At 61.0% G+C, this 24,613-nt stretch overlaps 1 protein-coding gene and 1 long non-coding RNA gene across 6 annotated transcripts; one reads left to right on the top strand and one right to left on the bottom strand.

Annotated features, from left to right (window-relative positions):
- Positions 1–1,463: 1,463 nt before the first annotated feature.
- Ccnd1 (cyclin D1) lies at positions 1,464–15,632 on the bottom strand. Of its 2 annotated transcripts, none has more exons than XM_078045425.1 (6): positions 15,297–15,632; positions 10,511–10,726; positions 9,812–9,971; positions 6,713–6,861; positions 2,196–4,297; positions 1,464–1,988 (listed from the first exon to the last, which is right to left on the bottom strand). In XM_078045425.1, the coding sequence occupies exons 1-5, from the start codon at positions 15,615–15,617 to the stop codon at positions 4,133–4,135; spliced, it is 1,011 nt and encodes a 336-aa protein (XP_077901551.1). In that variant the 5' UTR covers positions 15,618–15,632; the 3' UTR covers positions 1,464–1,988; positions 2,196–4,132. The 2 variants fall into 2 exon arrangements, with proteins under 2 accessions (XP_077901551.1, XP_077901552.1); XM_078045426.1 differs by lacking the exon at positions 15,297–15,632 and adding an exon at positions 12,154–12,575.
- Positions 15,094–20,661, top strand: LOC120889516 (uncharacterized). 4 transcript variants are annotated; one of them, XR_013437374.1, is made up of 4 exons: positions 15,094–15,254; positions 17,961–18,070; positions 19,372–19,861; positions 20,282–20,661. It is a non-coding gene; the product is annotated as an uncharacterized LOC120889516 (long non-coding RNA). The 4 variants fall into 4 exon arrangements; XR_005733404.2 differs by having other exon boundaries at positions 17,961–19,861; XR_005733405.2 differs by lacking the exon at positions 15,094–15,254 and having other exon boundaries at positions 16,304–18,070.
- The last annotated feature ends 3,952 nt before the right edge of the window (positions 20,662–24,613 follow it).

The raw sequence follows: 24,613 nt of genomic DNA, 5'->3' as shown, positions 1-24,613 counted from the left end.
CGATGCCAGCGAGGAGGCCATCGGGGAACCTTGCCCTGGGCCCAAACCCTCCTCCACCTGACAGGGGTGTCCTCCCTGCTGGCCCCTCTGCCCTGCCCCTGGTGCGCTCCTCCCTGCCTGCCCGTCTGGGGGCGCCCTCCCCTGCCTCGCTGCTCCCTGACTGGACAGCAGGACCTAGGCCACGCTTGCAGTCACATGGGCCTAGGGTGGGGACCTGGCTTCCTGCCCCAACAGGGACCTAGTTCTGGTCAGAGCTGGGCCCCTGCCATGGTGAGCCTGGACGCTTCACTGTAGGTGGCTCTGCCCAAGGAGAAGGCTGGGCTCTCCAAAGTCACCGGAGGAGCCAGGTGGTGGCCTTATCTGCCTTCGGGAGCCCCCACCTTTAGGAGAGAAGGGCTGGCAGTGACCATGGAGGCCAGGCGTCTCCTGCACACCCCACCCTCCTCAGAAGCGCAGGAGCCCACGGCTTCCCAGGCCACCGCTTTCCCCGGGGCTGGGACCTAGTCACACCCAGAAGCCAGAGGCACATGATGCAGGGGTCCAGCAAGGCCCCCCAGGCGCCGTGTGAAAGGCTGCCCTGGTCAGTGGCCCTCATGCTGCGAGCTTTGGCAGCACAAAGGACCATGATTCACCCAAAGCACACAGCAGTTTGCGCCAGGAGAGGGCCAGTGGAATGCCTCTGTTTACCTTCCCAGACGCAATAACCCGGGGAGGGCACACTGGCCGCGAGGGCCAGGAGATGCTCCTGATCAGTGGCACCACTAGTGTCTCTGGCGCCAGCACTGCTGGGGAATCTCCTGGGGTCTGAACCGCCCCTCCCTCCTGGCACTCCAGGGACTCCTCCCAGATGTGCACCTGCAGACCCCACCCATTTGACAATGTCAGCAGACACTGCTGGTGTCAAGGGGCAGGTGGAGGTCAGGATGGCACTGCAGAGCACAGGATGACCTGGCCACGCGCCCCTCCCTGTCTCCAGCCGGCCTGGGAAACACACAGGCAACACACTGGGGTTTCACCAATTTTATTTCTAGACTTTTCATGTTTGTTTGTGTCTCTGCTGGGAACGTGCCAGTTCCCTGTCTGTGCTGGGAAGCACCGTGTGTCCACCAGGCACAGACCCAGGCTGCCCACCACCAGACCCTCGCCGGCTCTCGCATCACAGGACACACTGCTGTGCTCTGTGGACCTGCCACCAGCCTTGGGCCTTCGGGCAGTGTTCAAGACACCTGACCCCACCCACGACTATGGACACACCTCCTCGAGAACCCTGCTCGGTTCAGGCAGATGCCGCAGCCAGGGTGGTCGCGGTTAAGTGGAAATGGGGCTATGGAGGGAGGGCGGGCGGCCAGTCCTGTACTGGCACCTGCCCCAGCACAGACCCACCCCGCCGGGGCACCAAGGGTACAGAGCCTTTGGGTTTGGCAGCTCGCTAGGGGACCGGGCACACGGCACTGTGAGCTGGCTTGGTTGAGATTTGGAGTCTTTAATTTAGCATCATGCTGTAATCAACAAACAAGAACAAACAGAACACTAGCACATGGAACAGAGGAAACGCACCCAAAACTGCAACAATTCCAGAAGCGATTCCAATCATCCCGATGACGAGTCCTACGGCCCAGCACCACAGTGGCACGTAAGACAGACTGGTATCACAATAATAACAACAACATGCAATGTTCATAACTACACGTCAAGAGCGGCACAGCTGGCGAAGCTATACCACAATGGCACGTCCAGACCGGCCGAGCCCAGCACTGCAGGCGCAGGGACACAGCTGGGCAGCGACAGGCCTGCGCAGGTCTCCTGGACGTGGCCCCGTTGGCCGGGGCCGTCTTGGGATTCGTCTGTGTGTCTGTCCACGAGGCAGACAGAGCCGACTGGTGGGTCTACACATGGCTAAGTGAAGCATGAGGTATCGTGAACAGGGACCTTTTTGGAATAGAGCAGTAATCACATCAAGTCAAAATTGATCACATAAAAAAAAAAAACTGGGCTGGGGATGTGGCTCAGGCGGTAGCGCGCTCGTCTGGCATGCGTGCGGCCCGGGTTCGATCCCCAGCACCACATACCAACAAAGATGTTGTGTCCGCCGAGAACTAAAAAATAAAATATTAAAATTTCTCTCTCTCTCTCTCTCTCCCCTCTCTCACTCTCTCTTTAAAAAAAAAAAAAAAAAAAAAAAAAAAAAAAAAAACTACAAAAAAGGGCATCTGTAATACAATTTTCTATGAGAAAATTAAAACGAGCACATGGCAGTATATGACATCGTAAAACAAAAACTGATCCTCCCATAGCAGCAAAACAACGTGAAAGAGATACAGAGAAGCTGTGAACAGTTTCCGACTGCGGGAAGTCACCGGTAGCAGCGCAATAGGAAGTGGAGCCACGGCCTGTCCCTCCTGTGGGCACTGCCCGTCCCCTCGGAGCCTCCCGCCACACTCCTCCCTCACGTGCTCTCTCCAGCCTCCGCCTCAGCCTCCACACTCTTGCCACCTCCCCTCCACACGTCCTCAATGCAAAGGTACAGGGCCAGGATGGCAGGGAGAGATGGTCCTGGACCCCTCTCCTCTCCAGCACCCTGGTGTCCCTGTGCCTCGGGTGCCTCCAGAGCAGACCACTTTGGGCAACGCCCCACAGGCCGACTCCAGGTCTGGGCGGTCTCTCTGGAGTTCTTCCCTCAGCGACCAAAGGCCCCATCTTGTCACCTGCAGCTCAAAGGCAGAAAGGGTTGAGTGTCGAAATCAAGGGAGACTGCTTCACTTTATAAATCATACTGGCCTTACGAGCATCCTCTGCAATAAATATTCTTTTTAGCCTTAACTATAAATTATATATTTTAGTGTTTAAAAACCTTCCGCTGTGAAATACCTAAAAGTAACCCTTACACTACTTGTTCCCTAGGTGAACCTTTGAGGTCCCTACTTTCAAACACCAGTTGGCACCAAAGGATTCCCGCGAACTTCGACCTCTCTACAGGACAGGAAGGGCCTACGTCCTGGCACCGTGACACGGAGGACCCTTTTCTTCTTGACTGGTACAAAACCTTCAGGAACACCCTCTTGCTGACACCACAGCGTCACACCTTTGCGGTCCTATGCACGCAGGAACGTGAATATTCCCCGCCATTCCACTGGGAAACCGCCCTGCACGTGACAGCGAAGTGGCCTCTAACTGCTGGACCAAAGTGCTTTGACACGGAATGGTTTAGAATATCAAGAAAGAAAACACAAAACCCCAAAATGATCAGAAGAAAGTAGCTGTGGATTGAACCTGATGTGACCAGGCGGCAGGACCGACGGGTGAGAACCCAGCATCTCACGAGCAGGTAACTACAAAAATAGGAAGATTATAAAAATAGAATCTATCATGTCGCTCTTTGCTTCCCTCCACAGCAGCACGTGGTGGTGGACAGCTGGCCTTTCCTGAGCTCCCTGGCTGGCACCTGCAGACTGGTGCCCAGGTGGGGGTCCCCAGGCACAAGAGCCCGGCCCCACACCATGCTGACCCCCTGGCAAGCTGCAGAGGTCACACGCCTACCTACCTAGGAGATAAACACACGACGAGTGACTACGTGACGAGCAAGCGGGCAGAGCTAGGGCCGTGCGAAGCCGTGCCTCTCGGGGGAGCGGGGACACACTTCCTACCTAACCCTCTTCTACTTTAATATGGTTTTCTAAATTTTTCTTTTCTTTTCTTTTCTTTTTTAAGAAGTTTTTATGCTTTTTGCTTTTCTGAACACATACAAAGAATCCGACCTAGCCCTCGGGGACCCTCGTGCGTGTTAATGCTATCCTTACAGAGACACGAGCGCACTCACATACAGCTACTTGATTACGGAGTAAAATCCTCTATTTTGTAGCACAACGCCCCTCCCCCCACTCAAGGTCATGCAAATTCTATCTTTTCTTCCTTTTTTAAAGACAGTTTTCAGGATTTTTTTTTCTTTTCTTTTGCTTAAGTCAGAGACGGAAGGGAGAAAGAGGAAAGGAGAAGGAGACTTTCCCTTCTGTTAGCAAAATGTCCCTGAAAAGAGGGACTTTGCCCGGAGCACTGCGGGCGGCCCCTCCCAGGCTGCGGGGCTGTGGCCGCCCGCTGCTGGGTGCTCCGTGGTGCCGCCGGCCGGCTGGGCGCCTCAGACGTCCACGTCCCGCACGTCGGTGGGCGTGCAGGCCAGGTCGGCCCCCGCCGCCTCCTCCACCTCCTCCTCGGAGGCCTTGGGGTCCAGGTTCTGCTGGGCCTGGCGCAGGCTGGACTCCAGCAGGGCTTCGATCTGCTCCTGGCAGGCGCGCAGGCAGTCCTGCAGAGACGGGGGAGGGGGGTCAGGAGGGGGCCCACACAGGACCTCAGCCCCAACGCCAGCCCAGGAACTGGTCACAGGCGCCACTTCTGGTCCCCGGCAGCCCCTGGCCTGCTGACCTCGCCTGGGAATAAATGCCTCTGCCTCGAGACCGTGAACGAACACACACCAGGTGTCCCCTGCCTCGCCCACCTCCCAGCAGAGACCCGCTTCTTGGAACCCTCCAGAACCCTCACCCCAGGCCCATAATGCACATGTCCTGAGCAGGGAAGCCCCCCGAGCTCCAGCAAGGTGGCCACCCTGAGGGGCCCCTGGTCTTCCCTAGGTGTGACCAAACGGTCCTCTCCCTACAGCTGCATCCTGGGCCCCAGTCCTGCAACTGAGAACCCACTAGTGCAGCCGAGGCCCGGCACACCAGTGCGCGGAGAGGGTTCCTGGAAGCCCGCACCTGGGTGCTGGGCTGGGGCCCCCTCGGCAGAGCTGCCTGCACCTCAGGGTAAGAGGAGCCCGGACACCCAGAGCCCTCCGGGCCTCCACAGGAGGCGTCTCCCAGCAGCGCCCTCTAGCTGTTCTTGGTGCTGGGTGGCTTCTGAGTAAAGAAGCTGGCTGCAGTGTCAGGCTGTGTGTCCCCAGTGCGGGGATGTCCCAGAGGTGGGCTTCTGAGACCCAGCAGTCTCTAGCCTAGGAAACTCCTTCCCACAAGGAACAGGGCCCAGGGGTCACACGGTGCAGCCTAACATCTCAAGCAGGGTGGCATTGCCAGCTGCCCCAGGCCAGCAGGGCTGTGCCCCCCCCAGCCGTTCATCACGGTGGACGGGGCGGCAGGGGGTGGTGCAGCCCCATCTTACAGATGGGAACACCAAGTCCACAGCCCTGGGCCAGAGCCCTGGCTGCACCCGCCCTCAGGCACCTTCTCAGGAGCCCCTGGCGCCCTGGAGGCCCGTGTTGGAGGGGGCGACTGAGAGGTGCAAGAGTGGTCCCCGGGCTGCCACACCCCGCCTGGCTGTGCGCCCTCCCGGCAGCCCCACTGACTGCAGCTTCGATCCCACGCTGAGGTCAGAGTGGGCTGGACGAGGCCTTCTGCGCACTTTCTGCCTTGTCCCTGTCCCCGCACTGTCCTGCCAGGCCTCCCCAGTGGATGGTGCCCTTGACTGGTGGCCAGAAGCCCCAGGCAGGGCTGTCTGCTCCCTGGTCAAGGGGCACATGGACATTTCTGGAACACACCCTCTGCCACGCTGGAGTCCTTTGTGGACTGGTCTGCCAAAGGAGGCTGCCCCCAGGAGGCCCGTGGTCTGGCAGGGGACTTGGGGAAGGCGGTTTGGGCCCAGGCCACAGGAGGAGAGGATGGGCCCGAGTGGGAGTGAAGCCCAGCTCGCCAGGAGGAGTCCAGGGCCTTGCTGCCTGGGGCGTCCAGCTCAGTGCGTCTGGCCGGGAAAGCCGACGGTCATTTCAGCCTCAACTGCTCTTTCTGGTGCGCGTCATTAACATCTAATTGAAACAGTCTCTATTCACACGAGGGCAGCTGCGGCCCTTCCTGCACCGGCCAGGAGGCACCCACTGTCGGCCAGCCATGTACCCGGGAAGCCCTCCCCGAGCGGCCGCCGGGCGAGCAGCCTCACCCACGTGTTGGGGGTGGAACCAGGGCCCCTCGTGCTGGGCAGGCACCCTGCCCAGAGCTGGCCCAGCCCAGCACTTTGTTTCTGTGGAGAGATCTCCTCTCCAGCTCTGTCTTCGCAGCTGGGGGACACCGCTGCTCCCGGCAGCGGCCAGAAGAGGACGCTCACCCCAAGCAGGTGAGGCCAGGCGGTGGGTGGGAGGGAGGTGTCTCACCCTCTCAGGGGTCATGCACAGGCTGGGGACAAGCAGGCAGAGTGTCTGGCTGGGACCCCCAGGAGCCCTCTAGACGCTCCACGGCCAAGAGCAGCCTCGGCAAGCCCACCTGGACCCAAGCCAGGGTTACGGCCCAGGGCCACTCCCTCCAGCACACCGGGCAGAGCTGACCCCCAGCCTCGCTGGTCTAATCCACCTGGGCCAGGGGCTGGGGCTTCACAAGCCCTTCAAGGCGCTGCTCACTGGCCACGCATACTGTGGTCCAGACACGGCCTGGTGGCGCTGCCCAGCCCCATGACCACACAGTTCATCACCAGGTGTGCGGAGCCTGCCTGCTGGTGGCTGTCTCCTGCCTAATCCTGGGACTCCTAGGGGGTGACAGCAGCCTGTGAGGACCCTCTGTCTAGTTGACAAGCCTCAGGCCCCCTGGGAGGGATGGGAGAAGCTGGCCCTGTCAGCTGTGACCATCACAGTCCCTTAGACACAAATAAGTCCTGAGATCAGGGAGCGGTTGGGGGCCCAGGTCCTGCTCAGCACCCTAGACGGTCGGTCCTGGCTTTAGCCTCTCTGGCTCCCATCACTCACCGGGTCACACTTGATCACTCTGGAGAGGAAGTGGGTTAGGCGGTAGCAGGACAGGAAGGCGTTGGGGCTGCCCAGGTGGAGGCCCTGCACTGCGGCCACCACGCTCCCAGCGGCCACCATGGAGGGTGGGTTAGAAATGAACTTCACGTCTGCAGGAAAGCGGGAGAAGGGGCTGTGAGTGGGGAAATGGCAGGACCGCCCAATTCAGGCACGCTGGCCCTACGTTCCGGTCTTCCCAGCCTTCCACACCGCTGGGCGCCCGGACAGCAGGAGTCGCCGGGGGAAAGCCACCCACGCCAGCATGCCTGCCATCAGAGTCTGCTGCTACCTAGGAGCAGGGACTCCAGAGAGCTGGTCCATCCCAGAGGGCCACGCAAAGCTACAGCGTGTGGACAGCCAGCCGCTTCCAAGTCCCTCAGTGACTGAACCCTGGTCAGCACCCAGCAGGGAGGGTGTGATGGGGCAGTCATGTTCCAGCTGCCCCGGGAGCCCTCCGGCCACCCACCTTGGCAAGGCCCACTCCCGCCCTCTGCTGTCAGCTCCGTCAGCCAGGGACAGCTTTCTGCGCCTCCTCCCACACCTGACCATCTCCCCGCCTCCTGATCTCGAGTTGGGAGGCACACGGTTCATGTCGTGGTTGCCACACGAGAAGCCCCAACCAGGCAAGCGGGCAGCTGTGGCCAGCCAAGCAGAGCTTCCCAGGCAGCGGCACTGGGCCACAGCTGCCCACGGCCCAGCCTCCCGAGGCCGTCCGGCCCCTTCCCTCCCTGGGTCCTAGGGACCCCACACTCCTGTGCCCCTGCTGGTGGGAGGTAGGCCCCAGTGCTGAGCCGGGTGGCCCATCTCACCTCCCCGAGTCACAGCAGGGACGTCCCCTCAGGACGACGCTTGGAGATCCCCCCAGACCACTGCAGTCGGGGGCACCCGCTTCCTTCTTTCCCACCTGCCCCCATCCAGAGCAGCCCGAGGGCCACCTTCTTGTTCTCCTCCACGAGGACTTTCTGGTGGGGATGGTCACCAACTTCACCTAGGAACCTGGGCCGTGGGCCAGGCCTGGACGAGGGAAGGGACAGTGTCAATCTTGTCCACTCCCAAAGCCTCATCTCGTGCCACTGAGCGCCTGGGAACAGGGGTCTCAAGGGAGCTGACCAGCAGCCGGCCGGCCCCAGGGGGGCCCCACCAGCTGGGGTGCCGCCGCCACCTGAGGCTTCATGCCTTGTTAAGGGACAGGGAGGAAAAGCAGCCGCCTGAGGCAGACCCCGCTCCTGGGTGGCGTCATAGACTAGAAAAAGAAATCTGCCTCTCTCCCCCACGGAGGCCCTCGGCCAGGCTGGGCAGCGGGGCCCGGAACAGAGACTGCTTCATGAGGCAAATCAGGCGCACAGCAAAGCTGCCCGAGGGACAGCGGAGAGGTCGGCGCTGGGGGGCGGGGCGGCCTCCGCAGTCCCTGCACAAAGCCCGTGCCCCACCCCCAGGTGGAGGGGCAGAAGGGTGGCCACGCAGGCCAGCAAGGGACAGCCAGAATTAAACCCAAAGCTCCGACGTGGACTTCCACGGCCGTCTGATGGGCGAGGGCACACACACACAGTCGCGGGAGCAGGGCTGGCCCCTGCCGAGACCCGCGTCACTCCATCATGTGCTCATGGAAAACGTGCCGGTCCTGCCTTCACCAAGCGGTGTGCAAACAGGCAGCGCAGTGCCAGGGCCCGCGAGGAAAGGCACGCCTGCGATCCCAGCGACTCAGGAGGCCGAGGCCCACCACAGAGCCCACCCAGAGGGGACGCCCTGGCCACGGGCAGGTGCCAAGCTGAAGTGGGGGGCTCCTGTGGAGCCCCATGTCAAAGGCCCTGGAGCAGCCAGGAGACCTGGCCGTAGCCTGGGTGCTCTGCACTCCCTGCCAGCAAGGGGCCTGTAGGGGAGGCCCAGCAAGGGAGGCTGAGGGAGGCCAGGCCCATCCAGCGCAGCATCTCTAGGAAACTGCAGCGTCTCCCCAGCCACTTCAGACCCATAAAAGGCTGCCCGGAGCCGCTCTGCAGAGGAGCTCCAGCCAGAGGCCTCCCTGCTGCCCCAGGGCCAGCCCCAACAGGCTGGCCCCACTCTCAGCACCCACCCGGCCTGGCTCGAGAGGACCTCAGCAGGGCAGGACTGTGGAGGCCCAGCACCCCCTGTACCCGCAGTCCAGAGGACCAGGCCACAGGGCTCTGCCCCTCCAGGGAGGTGGGAGAAGACATAGCTGCCCCCTTTGACACCACCTTGCCAGTGGCCCTCAAGTGACCCAGGGCGAGCTCCAAACAGAAGTAGCACCTGAGGCCTAACCAGGGCCACAGCCAAGCTGGGGAGGAGCTGGGTCCCCCATCAGGGTAAAGAGGCCTCCTGGACACAGCCTGTGTGGGTCCCAAAATCTGATGGGGGGGGCAGCGTCAGCGGCAGTGCTGGGGGCAAGAGGCAGCCCGGTTCATCTGTGTGTCCGTCCATGCTGGGTTGGGACAGGCTTCCCATCTAGGGTGCAGGGCCAGGAGGAGGAGGAGGGCGGGCTGGCCCCCCCTGCTGCCGAACGGCGCCCCAGCCCAGGCTGCTCCAAAGGCCCTCCCAGGACTCAACTGCGCAGAGCTGGCCCCAGGCGCCCCTCGCGGGGCCTCAGGCGCCCAGGCTCCTCCACTGGCCGCCCCCGCACCGGGGCTGCTGCTGGCCGCCTGGAGCACGTGGTGCAGGCACTGGCGGCTGCTCTCCCTGCCCCTGCAGGCGCCCCTGGCAGGTGGCCCAGCCTGGGAGGGCCAGGAGGGGGCCCCGCAGCCCAGGCTCCTGAGGACACAGGGCGGGCTAGAGGTGGGCAGCGGCAGGCAGCCCAGGGCCCAGGTCAACCCCTTTTAGCACGGCGTGGCCAAGGGTGCCTGGCACAGGGAGGAGAGGGGGCAGCAGCCACGCACAGGAAGGCTAGACTATCCGTCTCCGGTGCACTGCAGGGTGGCCGTGAAGGGGACGGGGCATGCTTCCACCACCACCTGGTCCCTGACCTCTTCCTAGACAGGAGACCCCCCCAGAGAGCAAGCCACTGGCCAGGGTGACTTAAGGAAGCCCACGGGCTCTCCGGCTCCCTACCTGTGGCACAGAGGGCGACAAAGGTCTGCGCATGCTTGCGGATGATCTGTTTGTTCTCCTCGGCCTCTGGCATTTTGGAGAGGAAGTGTTCGATGAAATCGTGGGGGGTCATGGCAGCCAGGTTCCACTTGAGCTTGTTCACCAGGAGCAGCTCCATTTGCTGCGGATAATAGGGGACAGGCAAGTTACTCCCTGGGGGGGGGGGGGGCGCAGCCCTAGCACCTGGCCTTACATTCTGTTTGCAGACTTGGGATGGGGCAGGAAGGTTGCAAATGTTCGAGGTGCAGAGAGCAGGGCAACGTGTGACCCCAGACCCAAACAGAAAAGGTGAGAGTAAAAAGGCTCCGTCCCACACTGAGAAGGAGACTGCTGGGGACAAAAAGGCCTCCCACCGCCTGGAACCCGCAACTTGTAATCTGCAGTGCAGGCCGCGCGCCGCTAGAGGGCGCGCGCCGCCCACGTTTCGGCACCTGAGGACGCAAATGTGGTGGGAGTTGGGACTCTGGGTGCCCCGCAGGGGTGGAGGCGGAGGGGTTCAGTGTGCAACAACAGAGGCCCCATCGTGTGGACGTTCCCTGGAGGCGCGGGAGACCTGTCCGAGGTGGGTTGGGACTCCTGCCATCTGCACTCCCGCCTCCCCACCGCCAGCGCGGGGTACCGCAGTTAACTGGGCGACAGTGCGATGGGGTCCGCGGTTACCAGCAGCTCGTCGGGTCGGATGGAGTTGTCAGTGTAGATGCACAACTTCTCGGCCGTCAGGGGGATGGTCTCCTTCATCTTGGAGGCCACGAACATGCAGGTGGCCCCCAGCAGCTGCAGGCGGCTCTTCTTCAGGGGCTCCAGCGACAGGAAGCGGTCCAGGTAGTTCATGGCCAGAGGGAAGACCTCCTCCTCGCACTTCTGCTCCTCGCAGACCTGCAGGGGAACCTGGACGTGACCGCCAATGCCGGCCCCCCGCAGTGCGACCCCGCGCCTCTATCCGGCCCGCGTGGGAGGGCGCAGAGGGTAGAGCGGGGAGTGGCAGACGCTTCGCGCGATGCGCTCCCTGCCGCGTGTCCCCAGTGCCCACCCAACATGAAACTGAAAGTCCGCGCGAGGCAGGCGGGGCGGGTACCGTGGGGTGGCGACGAGGGACCCCAGACCCGCCCGGGAGCCACGGGACTACGATAGGGGACACCAGGGCGCAGAGGGGCCACGGCTGCCCCGTGCTGGGCGCCGCGCTCGCCGCCCTGCGAGACACAAAGGTGGCGTCTCAGGCCGCCGCGCCGCATTTCCCCAGACGTCATCTTTTCAAAAAATATTTAAAAATATTTAAAAAATAACTAGGTGCCTAAAACCCCCCTGAAAACGCTCCTCGGGCGGCCCCTGGCACACGCTGGGGGTCGGGAGCTGGTTGCGGGCTCCGAGGAGAGCTCCAGGAATTCAAACTCCGGGACCCCCCTGCCCCCGGCGCGGGCGCTGCTTCCCTCTCGCAAGGGCACCACGCTGCACTTTCAGAAATTATTTAAAAATACTTTCGGGCTCCTGAGGCGTTTGCTGAAGGCCTGAAAATGTGTCCTGGGCCCCCAGCTCGTCCCAGAAAAGTCCCTTAAGCAGAGACTCATGCAGACGGGGGTCAGTCCCGGGCGTCTCGGGAGCCACGCGACCTTTCAGCCCAGCATGCTCTCCAGCCCAGGCTGCCTGCGCGGGGCGTCTCGGGCCCGATCCGTGAACAAAGGGTCCCCTCCCGAGCCGAGTCCCCCCAAAATAGTCACTGAGCATTACTGCGCCTCTCCCGCTGACCGCGAGGCCCCTCACTCCTGTCCCTGCGCCCCGCCGGCCACTCCCCGCCCCCACCCTGCCCCCAATTATTAATAAACACGTTTGCTTTGCAATAAAAGAGCAAAGATGGCGCATAATACTGGCACGAGTGGCCCTTGCATACGTGTCCATGGATATCAATTTAAAAATAAAATCTATGCCCCCTCCCCCCGAGCCGGCGGCTCTGGGCAGCCACAGCCAGAGAGGCGCAGCGGCACTGGGGCGCAGGCGGGGGGCCACAAAGGGCGCCCAGCCTGCACCCTTGCAACCCACGGGGCACCCTGGCACCGGCTTCCCTCGAAGGCACCTCTTCCTGACCGTCCCCCACCAGGAAAGGGAATTTCTAATGCCCCAACCCCCACACCTTCCTTGTTCAAAAATACCCGCAATATCTTATTTATTTTGAAAAGACGGGTTCCTAGCAACACCCCGACAAACTTCAAAGTTGAAGGGGAAGAGAAGGGAGGGAGATGAGGGGGGAAATGTGGGTTTGAGCAACAAGTTGCAGGAAAGTGCTAAGAGAGCAGCGAGAAGCCCCGCACCTCCAGCATCCAGGTGGCCACGATCTTCCGCATGGACGGCAGGATCTCCTTCTGCACACACTTGAAGTAGGACACGGAGGGAGCGCAGGTCTCCTCCGCCTTGAGCATGGCCCTCAGCACTCGGTCGTTGAGGAGGTTGGTGTCGGGGTACGCGCGGCGGATGGACTCCACTTCGCAGCACAGGAGCTGGTGAGCCATGGCGGGGCTCTGCCTGGGCCGCTCGCGAAGGGCTGCGCGTCTGGGTTCGGTCCGCGCTCGGCGCTCGCTCCTGCTGCCCCACGCTCCCTCGCGCTCTTCTGCCCCTAGCCGAGCGCGCTGACTCTGCTGCTCACTGCTACTGCGCCGACAGCCCTCTGGAGGCTCCAGGACTTTGCAACTTCAACAAAACTCCCCAGTAGTCCGTGTGACGTTACTGTTGTTAAGCAGAGATCAAAGCCGGGCAGAGAATGGGACGGGGGGGGGGGAGGAGGGACTGGGGCGGGCACAGGGGGAGGGGGCGCGGGCGCAGCGCGCCGGGAGCAGCGAGGGGCAGAACCCAAAAGCCTGTCCCGCCGCGGAGTTGCCCCCGAAGTTCGGTTTTCATAGAAATGCAAATCGCCCCGCGGCGGCCTTTCTCCCCGCGGGGAAAGAGAGGTGCAGGGGGGCCGTCCTCCCCGAGTGGGTCACCCGGGATTGGGGGGTGGGAGTGGAGGTGGCTCTGTGAAGGAGTACAACTAAGAGAGCGGGCAGGCCACACGCAGCTGGGGGACATCGCGTGGAAGGGGGGCTCTGGGGCGCAGCGACACTGTGTATCCGAGCCGGGAGAATGGGCGCATTTCCGAGAACGCCACGAGGGCACCCACGCGCGGAGAGAGGGCCAAGGAACCCCAGCCTCTATGTCTTCTTTCATTTTCATTAACACGTGTAAATTTCAGGAACCATCTAGCATGCGGGGACGGGGGCAGAGCACACAACGCCGGTGGCGGTTTCATCCCAGAGCACGGGGGTCCTTGCAAGTACCCAAGAGGGCAGCTCTGAGCATTGAAGACTTCAGCCTAGAACGCGCTCGCTCAAAAAATAAAATAAATGCCCGAAAATTCCAGTAACAAGATGGTGGCCAGCATTTCCTTCATCCTGTCCCCGTCTGGGGGATCTGTGGGTTGTCTGCCTACCTTGACCAGTCAGACCTTGCCTGGGTCCCCAGATACCTACCCCCCACAGTGCCTGCAATTTATCCGGGAGAAACACACCTTTGAATGGAAGGCTGAGAAATAGTGGTCTTTGTCCTAACTCATTTTTTAATTAATAAAAAATAACATGCTTGGGAATATTAGTCTCCTCTGCCTGGAAAGAGACCACCGGAAGCTTCCCAACTGGTTTTGCCGGGTGTGGAAGTTCCTTTCCCTTCAGAATTTGCCTTAGGGCTGCATTTGTGAGCGCCAGGGGGCTGGCAAAAGCTAGAACAATTAGAATTTTAAATTTTAGAATGAGTGTAGGGATCTGATGATTTTCAACAAAATCTATACGTGTTCCAGGATGCAGGAAAGGGTCCCTGATATTCCCTGCAAATTTAGAGTTTTTATAAGTTCTGTCTCTTTTGGTACTTTCAAAAATTTAATAAAAGGACATCTTACACATTTTTTTTTTTTTTTTAGTTTTACAACATCTACCCCCACCCCCCAAATTAAAACTGTTCATTTACTTCTGAATGTAGTTTCGTGAATCCGACCGCCGTATCCCCCGACAGTAAAAAGATCAAAAGAAAACGGATGCAAAACCCCCTCTCCCTCGATAGGGTGCCTAGCAAGAGGCGACCCCCACCCCCCTTTCAAGGTCAGTTTCTCTCGCCACCCCTCCCCCGCCGAGAATTAGTGTTACTAATATTCCGGGTCCTAGAGGGCACTGACCCCCGCTCCAGCCCGGGAGGTGGTGGGTGGCCCCGGCAGGGCGCGCCATCCGTGTGTCCCCTCCCCGGGCGCCCACGCTCGCGCTTGGCGCCAGCACCGCGGAGCCTCGGAGCACCAGCCTGCGCACGAGGGCGGCCCGGCAGCTTTTTCATTCATAAAATCCGGACCGGGCGGCTGCCCGGGTGATTTATGGGGCCGCACGCTATCACCGGCGGCGCCCCGTCCCGGGGGGCGAGGGGTCCGCGCCCCGCGTGCGCCCTGGCGCGGCCAGGCCGAGACCAAGGCTCGCGGGCGAGGGGCATCGGGGCATAAAGGGGCTCGCCCACTCCGGCGACACGGGCTCCGGTCCCGAAGGGAGCGTCCCCCACCGCGGGAAAGACGAGGAAACTGGAATTAGCATGAGCCAATCGGGGCGCCGAGTTGTTACTAGGCGGACCGGGCAGATCTCGACGAGGAACTTCGTTGATTTCCAGGCTCAGGGACAGGCGCAAAAGTGCAAGCCTCACCGGCGAGCGAAAACTGCCGTCCAGGAACCCGCGGGGGAGGCGCTGGAATTTGGGGCACGGCCGGGAGCGCCAGCAGCCCAGCCCCCTACACGGGGCACTCTGCTAGGCGAGCTCTGAAACCCGCGAAGGGTCCACCAGCTCCTGGTCCCTGAAGGCCATTACATAAAGAAGTGCAGAGGAAGCACTTTGATTTTGATTTTTTTAAGGAGAAAAACCAACTTAAAAAAACTTTTCTGTAGCAATTTAATTTTGCACTGTCTTTTTAAAACCCACCGCGAAGCAGGAACTACGAATTCTGGGCTCATTTAAAGTGCTCTGCGCTAATTTCTTGGTGACCATTTGGAGACAAAGGGCAAGTGACCCAGTCGGAAGGGAACCACGTTGGCTGGAAAGAAAACCCAAAATTAACTTAAATCACCTTCCTGCTTTCCTCCCTGCCCCCCCCCTCGGTAGCCAAGGCCCGGAGGAGGGTCGCCGGGAGAGGGCGAATTCCGCCGCAGGCGCGTGTTTGCCACCGTCCCTGGCTGTGGGAACCTTCATTCAAGCGGGGGAAGGGAGCGCGCTCATTCAGGAACCCGCGCGGCCCAGACCCCAGGACGTTACGCGGCTGCGCGCCGCCGGGATGGGGGCTTTGGGGAGGGTGTCCGCCCAGCGCAGAGCTTCCGCCGGGATAGAGCTCCCGCCCCCGCCCCTGGGGAGAGGCCGGGAGGTGAGCGGGCGCACCCGGGTGGGGTCACCTGGAGCCGCATACCTGGCGGCAACTTGAAAGGCCTTGGCTCCTGCCCTGCGAGTTTGCCGTTGTTAAGCCCTTAAGTCTCCCAGGAAGACGCTTCCGAATGCCTGCCCAGGTTCCGGGGGCGCTGGGGCTCCCCTTCCCCCACATGTCTACTTTGGGGGCGCGCAGGGCGGCCCACGTGTTGTGGCAGCTCCTCCGGGACTGGGAGGCGCTGCTCCTGGGTGCCCCAAAGCCGTGGGCGGGCGGGGGCCAACTCCAGACTGGATGCCCACCCGGGACAGCCACGTGGGAACCCTGGGGACTGCATCCCCGCCGCCCTCTGGCGCAGACTCGCATTTCCGCCTCTGATCAGTTAATTTGAGCCGCACACAGACTACCCTGTCCCCAGCGTCCCGGCGCGGCCCGGCAGGCTGCGGGGAGACACCCCTCCCCCGGCTGCGGGCCGCGGCGAGGTGTGCGCGGTACAAGGCAAGCCCCTCGGGCAAGGTGGGCTCGGCTCTAGTGGCAGCTGGGATCCCCGTTGGGTGGCGAATGAAGATTCCAACTGCTCGACCCCACCCCCTAAAACGCAAGCCCAGCGTCCGGAGCAATAGAAACCCCAAAGTCCCTAAGAGACGCCTTCCGCGGGCCCGCCTTGGACCAGCAGTGGGGAGGGGGCGCGCAGATGGAGAAGAAAGTTACCGCCACCCCAGGCCAAAAAGTAAAAAAGTCTGGCGGGATGGGGTAATGGCCTCTGAGGCCACGTCCGGCCCTGGCTTCTCGTGGGTCAAGCAGGGCTGCTGCCCACCCGAAGCTCAGCCGACTCAGCACCAAACGAAGGTGCGGGCCGCCGCTGCGGGGCTTCCGGGGGAAGGCCCCGCGCCGAGACCCGGGGGGCTTCCTGGGCGCTCCCACTCGCCCCTCCCAGAAGACGGTCTGCGCGGAGGCTGGGCCTCGGCGCCCCTGCCTGCTGGCGCGAAGCCCGGGGGGGGGGGCGGGGGTCCGTCCTTCCGCAGACCTGGGGGTGGGAGGAGGGCGCGGGGCTTTTTGTGCGGAGCCTACGAATTCTGGGCCTCCGCACACCGGCCGAGGAAGGAACCGGAGGGGAAACGGTCCCCAGGTTTGGGAACGAGGTCGCCTGCCCAGCGCCCGCCCCCTGCCCGGATCCCTCGGGCCCCTCCACGTGGGCTGAAGGCGGAGGCGCGTTCAGACCCCAGGCCGAGTCCGGGGCCGCGAGCCGCGCTGGGCCTGGCTCCCCGCTGGGGTGTGGGTGCGGGGCTCTTTCGCCGGGGGAGGGGGAGGAGGCGCGAGCGCGCGCTGTGGGACCCGCGGTCGAGCGCCGCGCGAGGCCGCGCCGTGCATTCCGCGCATTCCCGCCCGGCCTGGGTTCCGCCGCCACGTGGTGGCCCTGCGCTCCGCGCTTACCGTAAAGCCTGGAGACGGTGCGCACCTCGGCTTCCCAGCGTGAGAGGAGGACCGCCCCGGTACCCACCTGGCTGCGCCGTCCCGCCCCAGTGCAGAACCCGCGCAGGCTCGGGCGTGCAGTAGGTTTAGGTAACTAGAAGAGCTGAACTGCCGTGAAGTCCAGCAGGAAGGAGGGTGGCCAGCGCCCCTACCCCCCGCCCCCGGTGTGTGCAATGGTGGGGGGCTGCCCAGCTCTGAAACCCCACAGAACCGGACAGGGAACCGTCATGCCTTGTCAGCAGCCTTAGAGGCTGGAAAGGAGTCGCAGCCTTCCCGTTGGTCTTCTTCCTTTTCCCCGATTATTCACAATCAGTGGTTCAGTCCAAGGGGAAGGGGGTCTGGAAGGTGCTTAGCAAACAGTCCATAACATGGTTACAACTGATTTTTAAAAAATAGATTCTGAAGGGTCTCTTTTTTGAGGTCAGTTTAGTCAAGATTCAGCGCCCTCAGGAGTCCTGAGCTGTCACCTGGAACAGGATTGTTGTCTGCCTGGGGGAACTCTGGGGTAATGGGGCCACCAGGGTCCTCCCTGGGTTGTGACACCCCCTGCAAGCTTGGATGGGTCTGGAGGAATTTTGAGAACCCTCCTGGGCCCTCTCTCCAAATCCATGCTTGAACAGAGGGCTCCCTCACACTCACACGAGGCAGGACGGGCCTCCGTCCCTGAGGGCCCCCAGTGTCCCCAGTCTAAGGGAAGCACAGCAGGCCCATCTCTTGGGGACGTTCCACCCAGCTCCATGTCCTCTCCCAGGGGGTTGACCAATGGTCCACTGTTTTTATGCAGTTGACGATGAAACTGAGGCACAGAGGGGCTAGGCACCCTGTCCAGGTTGGCGATGACAGTGGCCTTTCAGAGCCCACAGTCCTGGGCAGGAAGCCGCAGCCCTCCACGTCATGGCTCCTCCGAGACGCTGGGGGGGCTGACTTAGGCTTGCAAGACTCCCTGCCGAGCCAAGCCTTCTTCTGCAGGATGTCAGGAAGTTGGCGACCATATGTAGGAAACAGAACCAGAGGGTCCCCCAGGCCTCCACCTGCCAGGGCCCGAGAGGCAAATGTCCATCCCACCTTGAAGTGGGATGTGGGCCTTCCCTGGCGAGCCCACAGGGAGGGGGATCAAGGTACCACGCGGGAAGCCGGGCAGAGCCACTGGCCGGGCCTCATTCTCGCCTGTGTTCTCATGCAGAGCCAAGGCCTGGTGCTGTGTGGAATTAATTAAATGTTTCAATTCATATTCAGACAGGGCATTTTTCAGATGACTCTGTGCTGAATCAGCTGGCTTCTCCGAGCCTCCAGCCGTTCACGCCCGCCCGCGGTGGGACTTAAACTGCAGAGAAACTGAGGTTGAAGTAAGCCCCCCAGTCACCCGCCCTCGGGCTTCCTCCTCCACTCTCCCTCTCCTTGCCCTGCAAAAGGGGGACAGGATTTGATCTTAAAAAGACAGACAGACGGCGGTACCGATGAGGGCCCAGAAGTCAGCGCAGGGGTGAGGGGAGAGGTCTGAGGGAGCCTTCTGCTGGGCCACTGGTGGGATCTCTGCCCAGGACGGTCACCCCATTTCCCAGCCATTCTGCTCGCGCAAAGGGGGACAGTCACCGGTGAAGTGGGCCAGAGGTGGGGTCAGCAAGACGGGAGGGGACGGGGGAGGCAAAGAGCCGCCTGGCCAAGCCAGGGCTGGGACCCCTCCCTCCAGGCGCCTCGCCCTGTGTGTCCCTGCAGCAAGGCGGGGAGTCGCCGTCGGACCCCCGGGAGTGAGGCCGCTGGACCCACCAGCCTGGTGGGGGCCCCTGTCCCCCGACTCCCTGCTCCACCTTTGTTGCCCCTTTGGACTCCGGCCACCTGCTAGCCCACAGACAGAGCTGGATGGCCGTCCGGGAGGCCTTGAGGCAGGACGGCCTGCCGTCTGTCCGTCAGCTCCCGGGGACAGGGCCCTGTCTGGGCTCTCAGGAGCCCCTCAGCAGAGCGTGATGTCATTGCGTCCCAGCCTGCAGGCAGCGGGGGTGGGGTGGGGGGAGGACCCCCTGGAGATGTGACTGAGGCCTGTCAGGAGGAGACCTGGGTCCGGGCCCTGTCCTGTGGGCATGTCCAGCGGGTGTCAGGACACAGAGCGGAGCGCCCCAAGGAGACTGGGATCTGAAGTGCGTCCCTGTGGTGTCTCCCTTCGCACGTGGCCTGAGGGGGACTCGCCCACACCAAGGAGGAGCGGGTGGGGGGAGCCCAGGTTGTCCTTCTTGGTCACAGGACAGGGGGGAGTGTCCTGTGTCTGCTGTAGCCATGCCCCAGGCGGGGGCTGAGGATGGCAGATTCCAAACAGGCTCACCTGGGCCCCTCCCTCCGGGGTCCAGGAAGGCAGGTCCAGCCTCTGCTGGCCCCTCTGCTGGCGTCCCTTCCTGTGGCGGCCTCATCCAGTCTCTGCCTCCATGGTCGCTGTGGCTCCTCTTCAGTCTCTCAGAGGGACATGAGGTCACCCTCGTGGGCTCTGGGGGCCGCCCCTCAACCTCACAGCTGGAGAAAGGGACGCGCTTCGTCACAGCCAGGAACGGGCCACCAGATCCTGTCCGTGCCGAGGCCTTGCTCCGTGCCCCCCCCACTTAGGGCTCCGCGGCAGGGGACAGGGTCCCGGATACACTGAGGTCTGCCTGTCCTCCAGGGGCTTCTGTTGGGGCCTGAGAGACGCGACTGGCAAGGCTTCTGCAGAGGAAAGCTCGGGACAAGGTGGCCAGCACCTGCCGCAGGTGACCTGTGTCGGTCCGTTCTGCTGCCTCCCAGGGGCAGGTGGGCAGAAGTGAGGGGTGGCACGGCTGCTACCACTTGTGGGCCTCTGCTTCTCTGTCCTCAGCCTCTCACCTGTGCAATGGGGTGATGACGGCGTTGGCCTCCCACGTCCCTCCGAGTCGGAGGCAGTGGGCAGGTGGTGTGCCCGGTGCCTGTGAACCCCGCTCTCTGGGACTTGTGCTTCCTCCCAGTCCCGCACTCTGAACCTGCGCAGGTGGAATGGAGGCCCAGTGGGGAGTCCTGCCAACTGTCTCCTCAGTGGGATCAATCAGAGGCCAGCAGACCAGCGGCCGCCTGCGGTCAGCGTGAAATCCTGCCTCGCCAGTTCAGCGCGCTGCTGGCCCGATGTCCCTGCGTCTTCCCAGGTACCCCGTTCCTTCTCTCCTTCCAGGGTCTCCTGAGTAGGCAGGGGCTTGCAGCCACAAGAGGGAGGCCACTGGAGGTCAGCGTGGGTGGGGTGCCCAGCTTGGCATCGGCCTGCCACCCAGGTCCCACACATGGCTCACGGTCATAGCAGCCCCTGGGACAGAAGAGACAAAGGTGAGGTTGGGGGAGCTCAGACCACCAGGAGGGAGGCACGGGAGGAAGGAGGCAGTTAGGAGTCTGCTCTGGGCAGCAGCCCCGTCCCTCCCCGAGGAATGCGGGTGGTACTGACCACCCGGGCCACAGACCACCTGGCCAGCTCTCTCCCAGACTCAACCTCACTCCCCACAGCATCTCATCTAACTGTGGGAGCAGCCTCCAAAGGAGCAGCCTCCACGGGGAGTCACAATCCTGTTTTACAGAGGAGGAAATTAAGGCCCAAGGTCACTGAGATGCAGAGGAGCAGGACAGCGTCCAGCTCTCTCCTACACAGAGGAGGGAGAGTGAGTCGCCAGGCACCTTCCGGAAAGCCCCCAAGATGCAGTTCACCGAACACACAGTTGGCCTGCACAGTGTGCAGTCCAGTGGCTTTTGGCACGTGACAGTGACAACGTTCCACCGCCGCCGCCGTCTCATTTAAGAACACTGTCTTCTTCCCAGGTACTCGCCTGGTCCTTACAGCCCCTGGCCACCGCTGATCTGCTTCTGGCCCTGTGTCCTGGACACTTGGTATAAACGGAGTCAGAAAGCGTGTGGTCTCTTGCCTGATTTCTTTCCTTTAGTAAAAGGTTTTCAAGATTCATCCACATTGTGGTGTTTATTGGTACCTCGTGCCTTTTCATGGCTGAATAGTGCTCCATGGTGTGGGCGGACCACCTTGAGTTTATCTGTTCACTCCCTGGAGGGCACTCGGGGTGTGTGTGGCCGTAGGACGCAGGTGTGCAAGTGCTTCTGTGGACGCCTGTTTTCCTTCCCTGGGTGCACAGGGTCCACATTAGTGTGGATCACTCGAGAGTGTGTTGTGGGGGCTTGAGCTCCCTGGGCCTGGACCCCAGGGAGACCTTGGTCTTTCGAGAGGACTTCCTGGCTCTCTCCCTCCAGCCCGGTCCTCCCCTGCCACGGTCCTTTCTCTCCCTCTTGCTCACGCTGCTGAAGTCTGCAGACAGACAGCTCTGCAGGAGAAACCGGGTCAGAGCCGGGATACTCAGGGGTTGGCACGGCCCTGGCACCCGTGAGGCCCTGGTCTCCATCCCCGGCACCATAGAGTGATCCAGAGAGAGAAGGGACTTGATTATTGCTGTGACATTAGCTGTGACAGGGTGGCGCTGTCCTACCTAGCGGACGGGTTGGTGCACCCAGCTGTGAGCCGATGGTGCGGATCTGTGAGGGGTCAGGTCCGATGGTCACTGGACAACCTGCACCTCTGTCCCCCAGAAGAGACCTGGGGTTCTGGGCTACGCAGGCAGCCTCCTCCTCCGCAGGCAGCCTCCTCCGCCTGCAGCCTCCTCACCCCACCGCTGGCGGGCTCACCCCGGGGCTGCCTGTGTGGTTTCTCTCCCTACCTCCTGCTGCTCCCCTAGAGGCACTGATAATCTGGTCCAGTGGGCACCAGGAAACCAAAGAAATTCTTAACCTCCTCTCCTCTGTTGCGTTCCCAGTGGCAGGGACCTCCGCCTCCTCTTTCACCAAGGGGCCAAACTGCCGTCTGCCCCATCTTGCCAGCTCCTGGGGTTTCCTCTCAGCACAGGTGTGCCAGGCAGCTCTCTGTCACTGTAACAAAATACCCGAAACAACCGCCTTATAAAGAGCAAAGGTTTATTTTGACCCAGTTTTGGAGGGTTCCGTCCAGCTGGGTGGTCCTGTGGTGGCGAACCATGGCAGAAGGTGAGAGACCAGGAGGGGTCACACCAGCTGCTCCAGGCCACACCCCCACTTGCTGAAGGACCTCCCACCTCTCTTAAAGCTGCACCACCTCTGGTGACACTGAGCTGGGAGCAGGCCTTAACATGGGAGCGTTGGGGACATCACATTGTACCCTGTGGTGCAGCGTGACCCCTGCTCACTGAGGCTTCACTCCAGAGGACGGACGGTCACCCCTGAGCAGCCCGCCCCGTGACGTGGCAGGGTGTGCCAGAGCGCGGGAGCAGGAGGGGCGGCCTCTGACCTCTGCCTGCCGGACACCTCTGGGAGGAGGGTGGCGTGTGTCAGGCACGGCTGTGACAGACCACTCCACACAGCACGGGGGCTGCTGTCCTCGGGGGTGCCCAGGAGGAGGCCAGGCAACACGCACACACGCACACACAACCTCTGTCTGCACATGCACGCCTGCACACACGCACACACACACGCACACACAACCTCTGTCTATACACATGCACACCTGCACACACACACACACACACGCACACACAACCTCTGTCTATACACATGCACACCTGCACACCTGCACACACGCACACAGACACGCACACACAACCTCTGTCTATGCACATGCACGCCTGCACACACGCACACACACACGCACACACAACCTCTGTCTATACACATCACACACATGCACACCTGCACACACGCACACAGACACGCACACACAACCTCTGTCTATACACATCACACACATGCACACCTGCACACATGCACACAGACACGCACACACAACCTCTGTCTATACACATGCACGCCTGCACACACGCACACACACACACGCACATACAACCTCTGTCTATACACATGCACACCTGCACACCTGCACACACGCACACAGACACGCACACACAACCTCTGTCTATACGCATCACACACACGCACACCTGCACACACGCACACAGACAACAACCTCTTTCTATACACATCACACACATGCACACCTGCACACACGCACACACACACAACCTCTGTCTATGCACATCACACACATGCACACCTGCACACACACACACACAACCTCTGTCTATGCACATCACACACATGCACACCTGCACACACGCACACACACAACAACCTCTTTCTATACACATCACACACATGCACACCTGCACACACACATGCACACACACAACCTCTGTCTATGCACATCACACACATGCACACCTGCACACACACACACAACAACCTCTTTCTATACACATCACGCACATGCACACCTGCACACACACATGCACACACACAACCTCTGTCTATACACATCACACACATGCACACCTGCACACACACGCACACACACAGAACCTCTGTCTATACACATCACACACATGCACACCTGCACACATACGCACACACACAACAACCTGTCTATGCACATCACACACATGCACACCTGCACACACGCACACACACACACAACCTCTGTCTATACACATCACACAGATGCACACCTGCACACACACACACACAACCTCTGTCTATGCACATCACACACATGCACACCTGCACACACGCACACACACACAACCTCTGTTTATACACATCACACACATGCACACCTGCACACACGCACACATACACAACCTCTGTCTATGCACATCACACACATGCACACCTGCACACACGCACACACACAACAACCTCTTTCTATACACATCACACACATGCACACCTGCACACACACATGCACACACACAACCTCTGTCTATGCACATCACACACATGCACACCTGCACACACGCACACATACACAACCTCTGTCTATGCACATCACACACATGCACACCTGCACACACGCACACACACAACAACCTCTTTCTATACACATCACACACATGCACACCTGCACACACATGCACACACACAGAACCTCTGTCTATACACATCACACACATGCACACCTGCACACATACGCACACACACAACAACCTCTGTCTATGCACATCACACACATGCACACCTGCACACACGCACACACACATACACACCAACCTCTGTCTATACACATCACACACATGCACACCTGCACACACGCACACACAACCTCTGTCTATACACATCACACACATGCACACCTGCACACATGCACACACACACACACACACCAACCTCTGTCTATACACATCACACAGATGCACACCTGCACACACACACACACACACAAAACCTCTGTCTATACACATCACACACATGCACACCTGCACACACATGCACACACACAAACAACCTCTGGCTGTACACATCACACAATGCACACCTGCACACACACACACACACCAACCGCTGTTTATACACATCACACACATGCATACCTACACACATGCACACACACACACATAAACAACCTCTGTACACATCACACACATGCACACCTGCACACACGCACACAAGCATGCCTAAACACACACACCACACACCGAAGCATGTGTACACAGAATATACACGTATGAACACGTGCATACCTGTAGACACGTGACACACACTCATACACCCCCTAACACAGCGTGCTACACTCACATGCATGTCTGGACACACAAACACACCCACACACACCATGCACAACACACACTCAAACCCATACACACAGCCCACATGTAAACACGGGAGCTGGCCTTGTGGCCGGGTGGCACTGACCCTGGGGATCAGCGGGAGCTGCAGGCGGGTCATTCTTGGTCCACTGGGGGCTGGAGATGGGTCCACTGCAGCTTAGAGCTCCAGGTCCCCCCCAGGCCCCTGGGTCTCCCCCAGGCCCCTGGGTCTCCCCCAGGCCCTTGGGTCACAGGCTGGGGCCCCAGGGGGTGCTCTTGGGAGGTGGTGCAGCTTTAGGAGGT

The sequence above is a fragment of the Ictidomys tridecemlineatus genome, chromosome 4, assembly GCF_052094955.1.
Source record: "Ictidomys tridecemlineatus isolate mIctTri1 chromosome 4, mIctTri1.hap1, whole genome shotgun sequence".
Classification (NCBI taxonomy): Eukaryota; Metazoa; Chordata; class Mammalia; order Rodentia; family Sciuridae; genus Ictidomys; species Ictidomys tridecemlineatus.
Note: the sequence above shows the minus strand (reverse complement) of the source record. Positions and strands in the feature narration are given on the sequence as shown.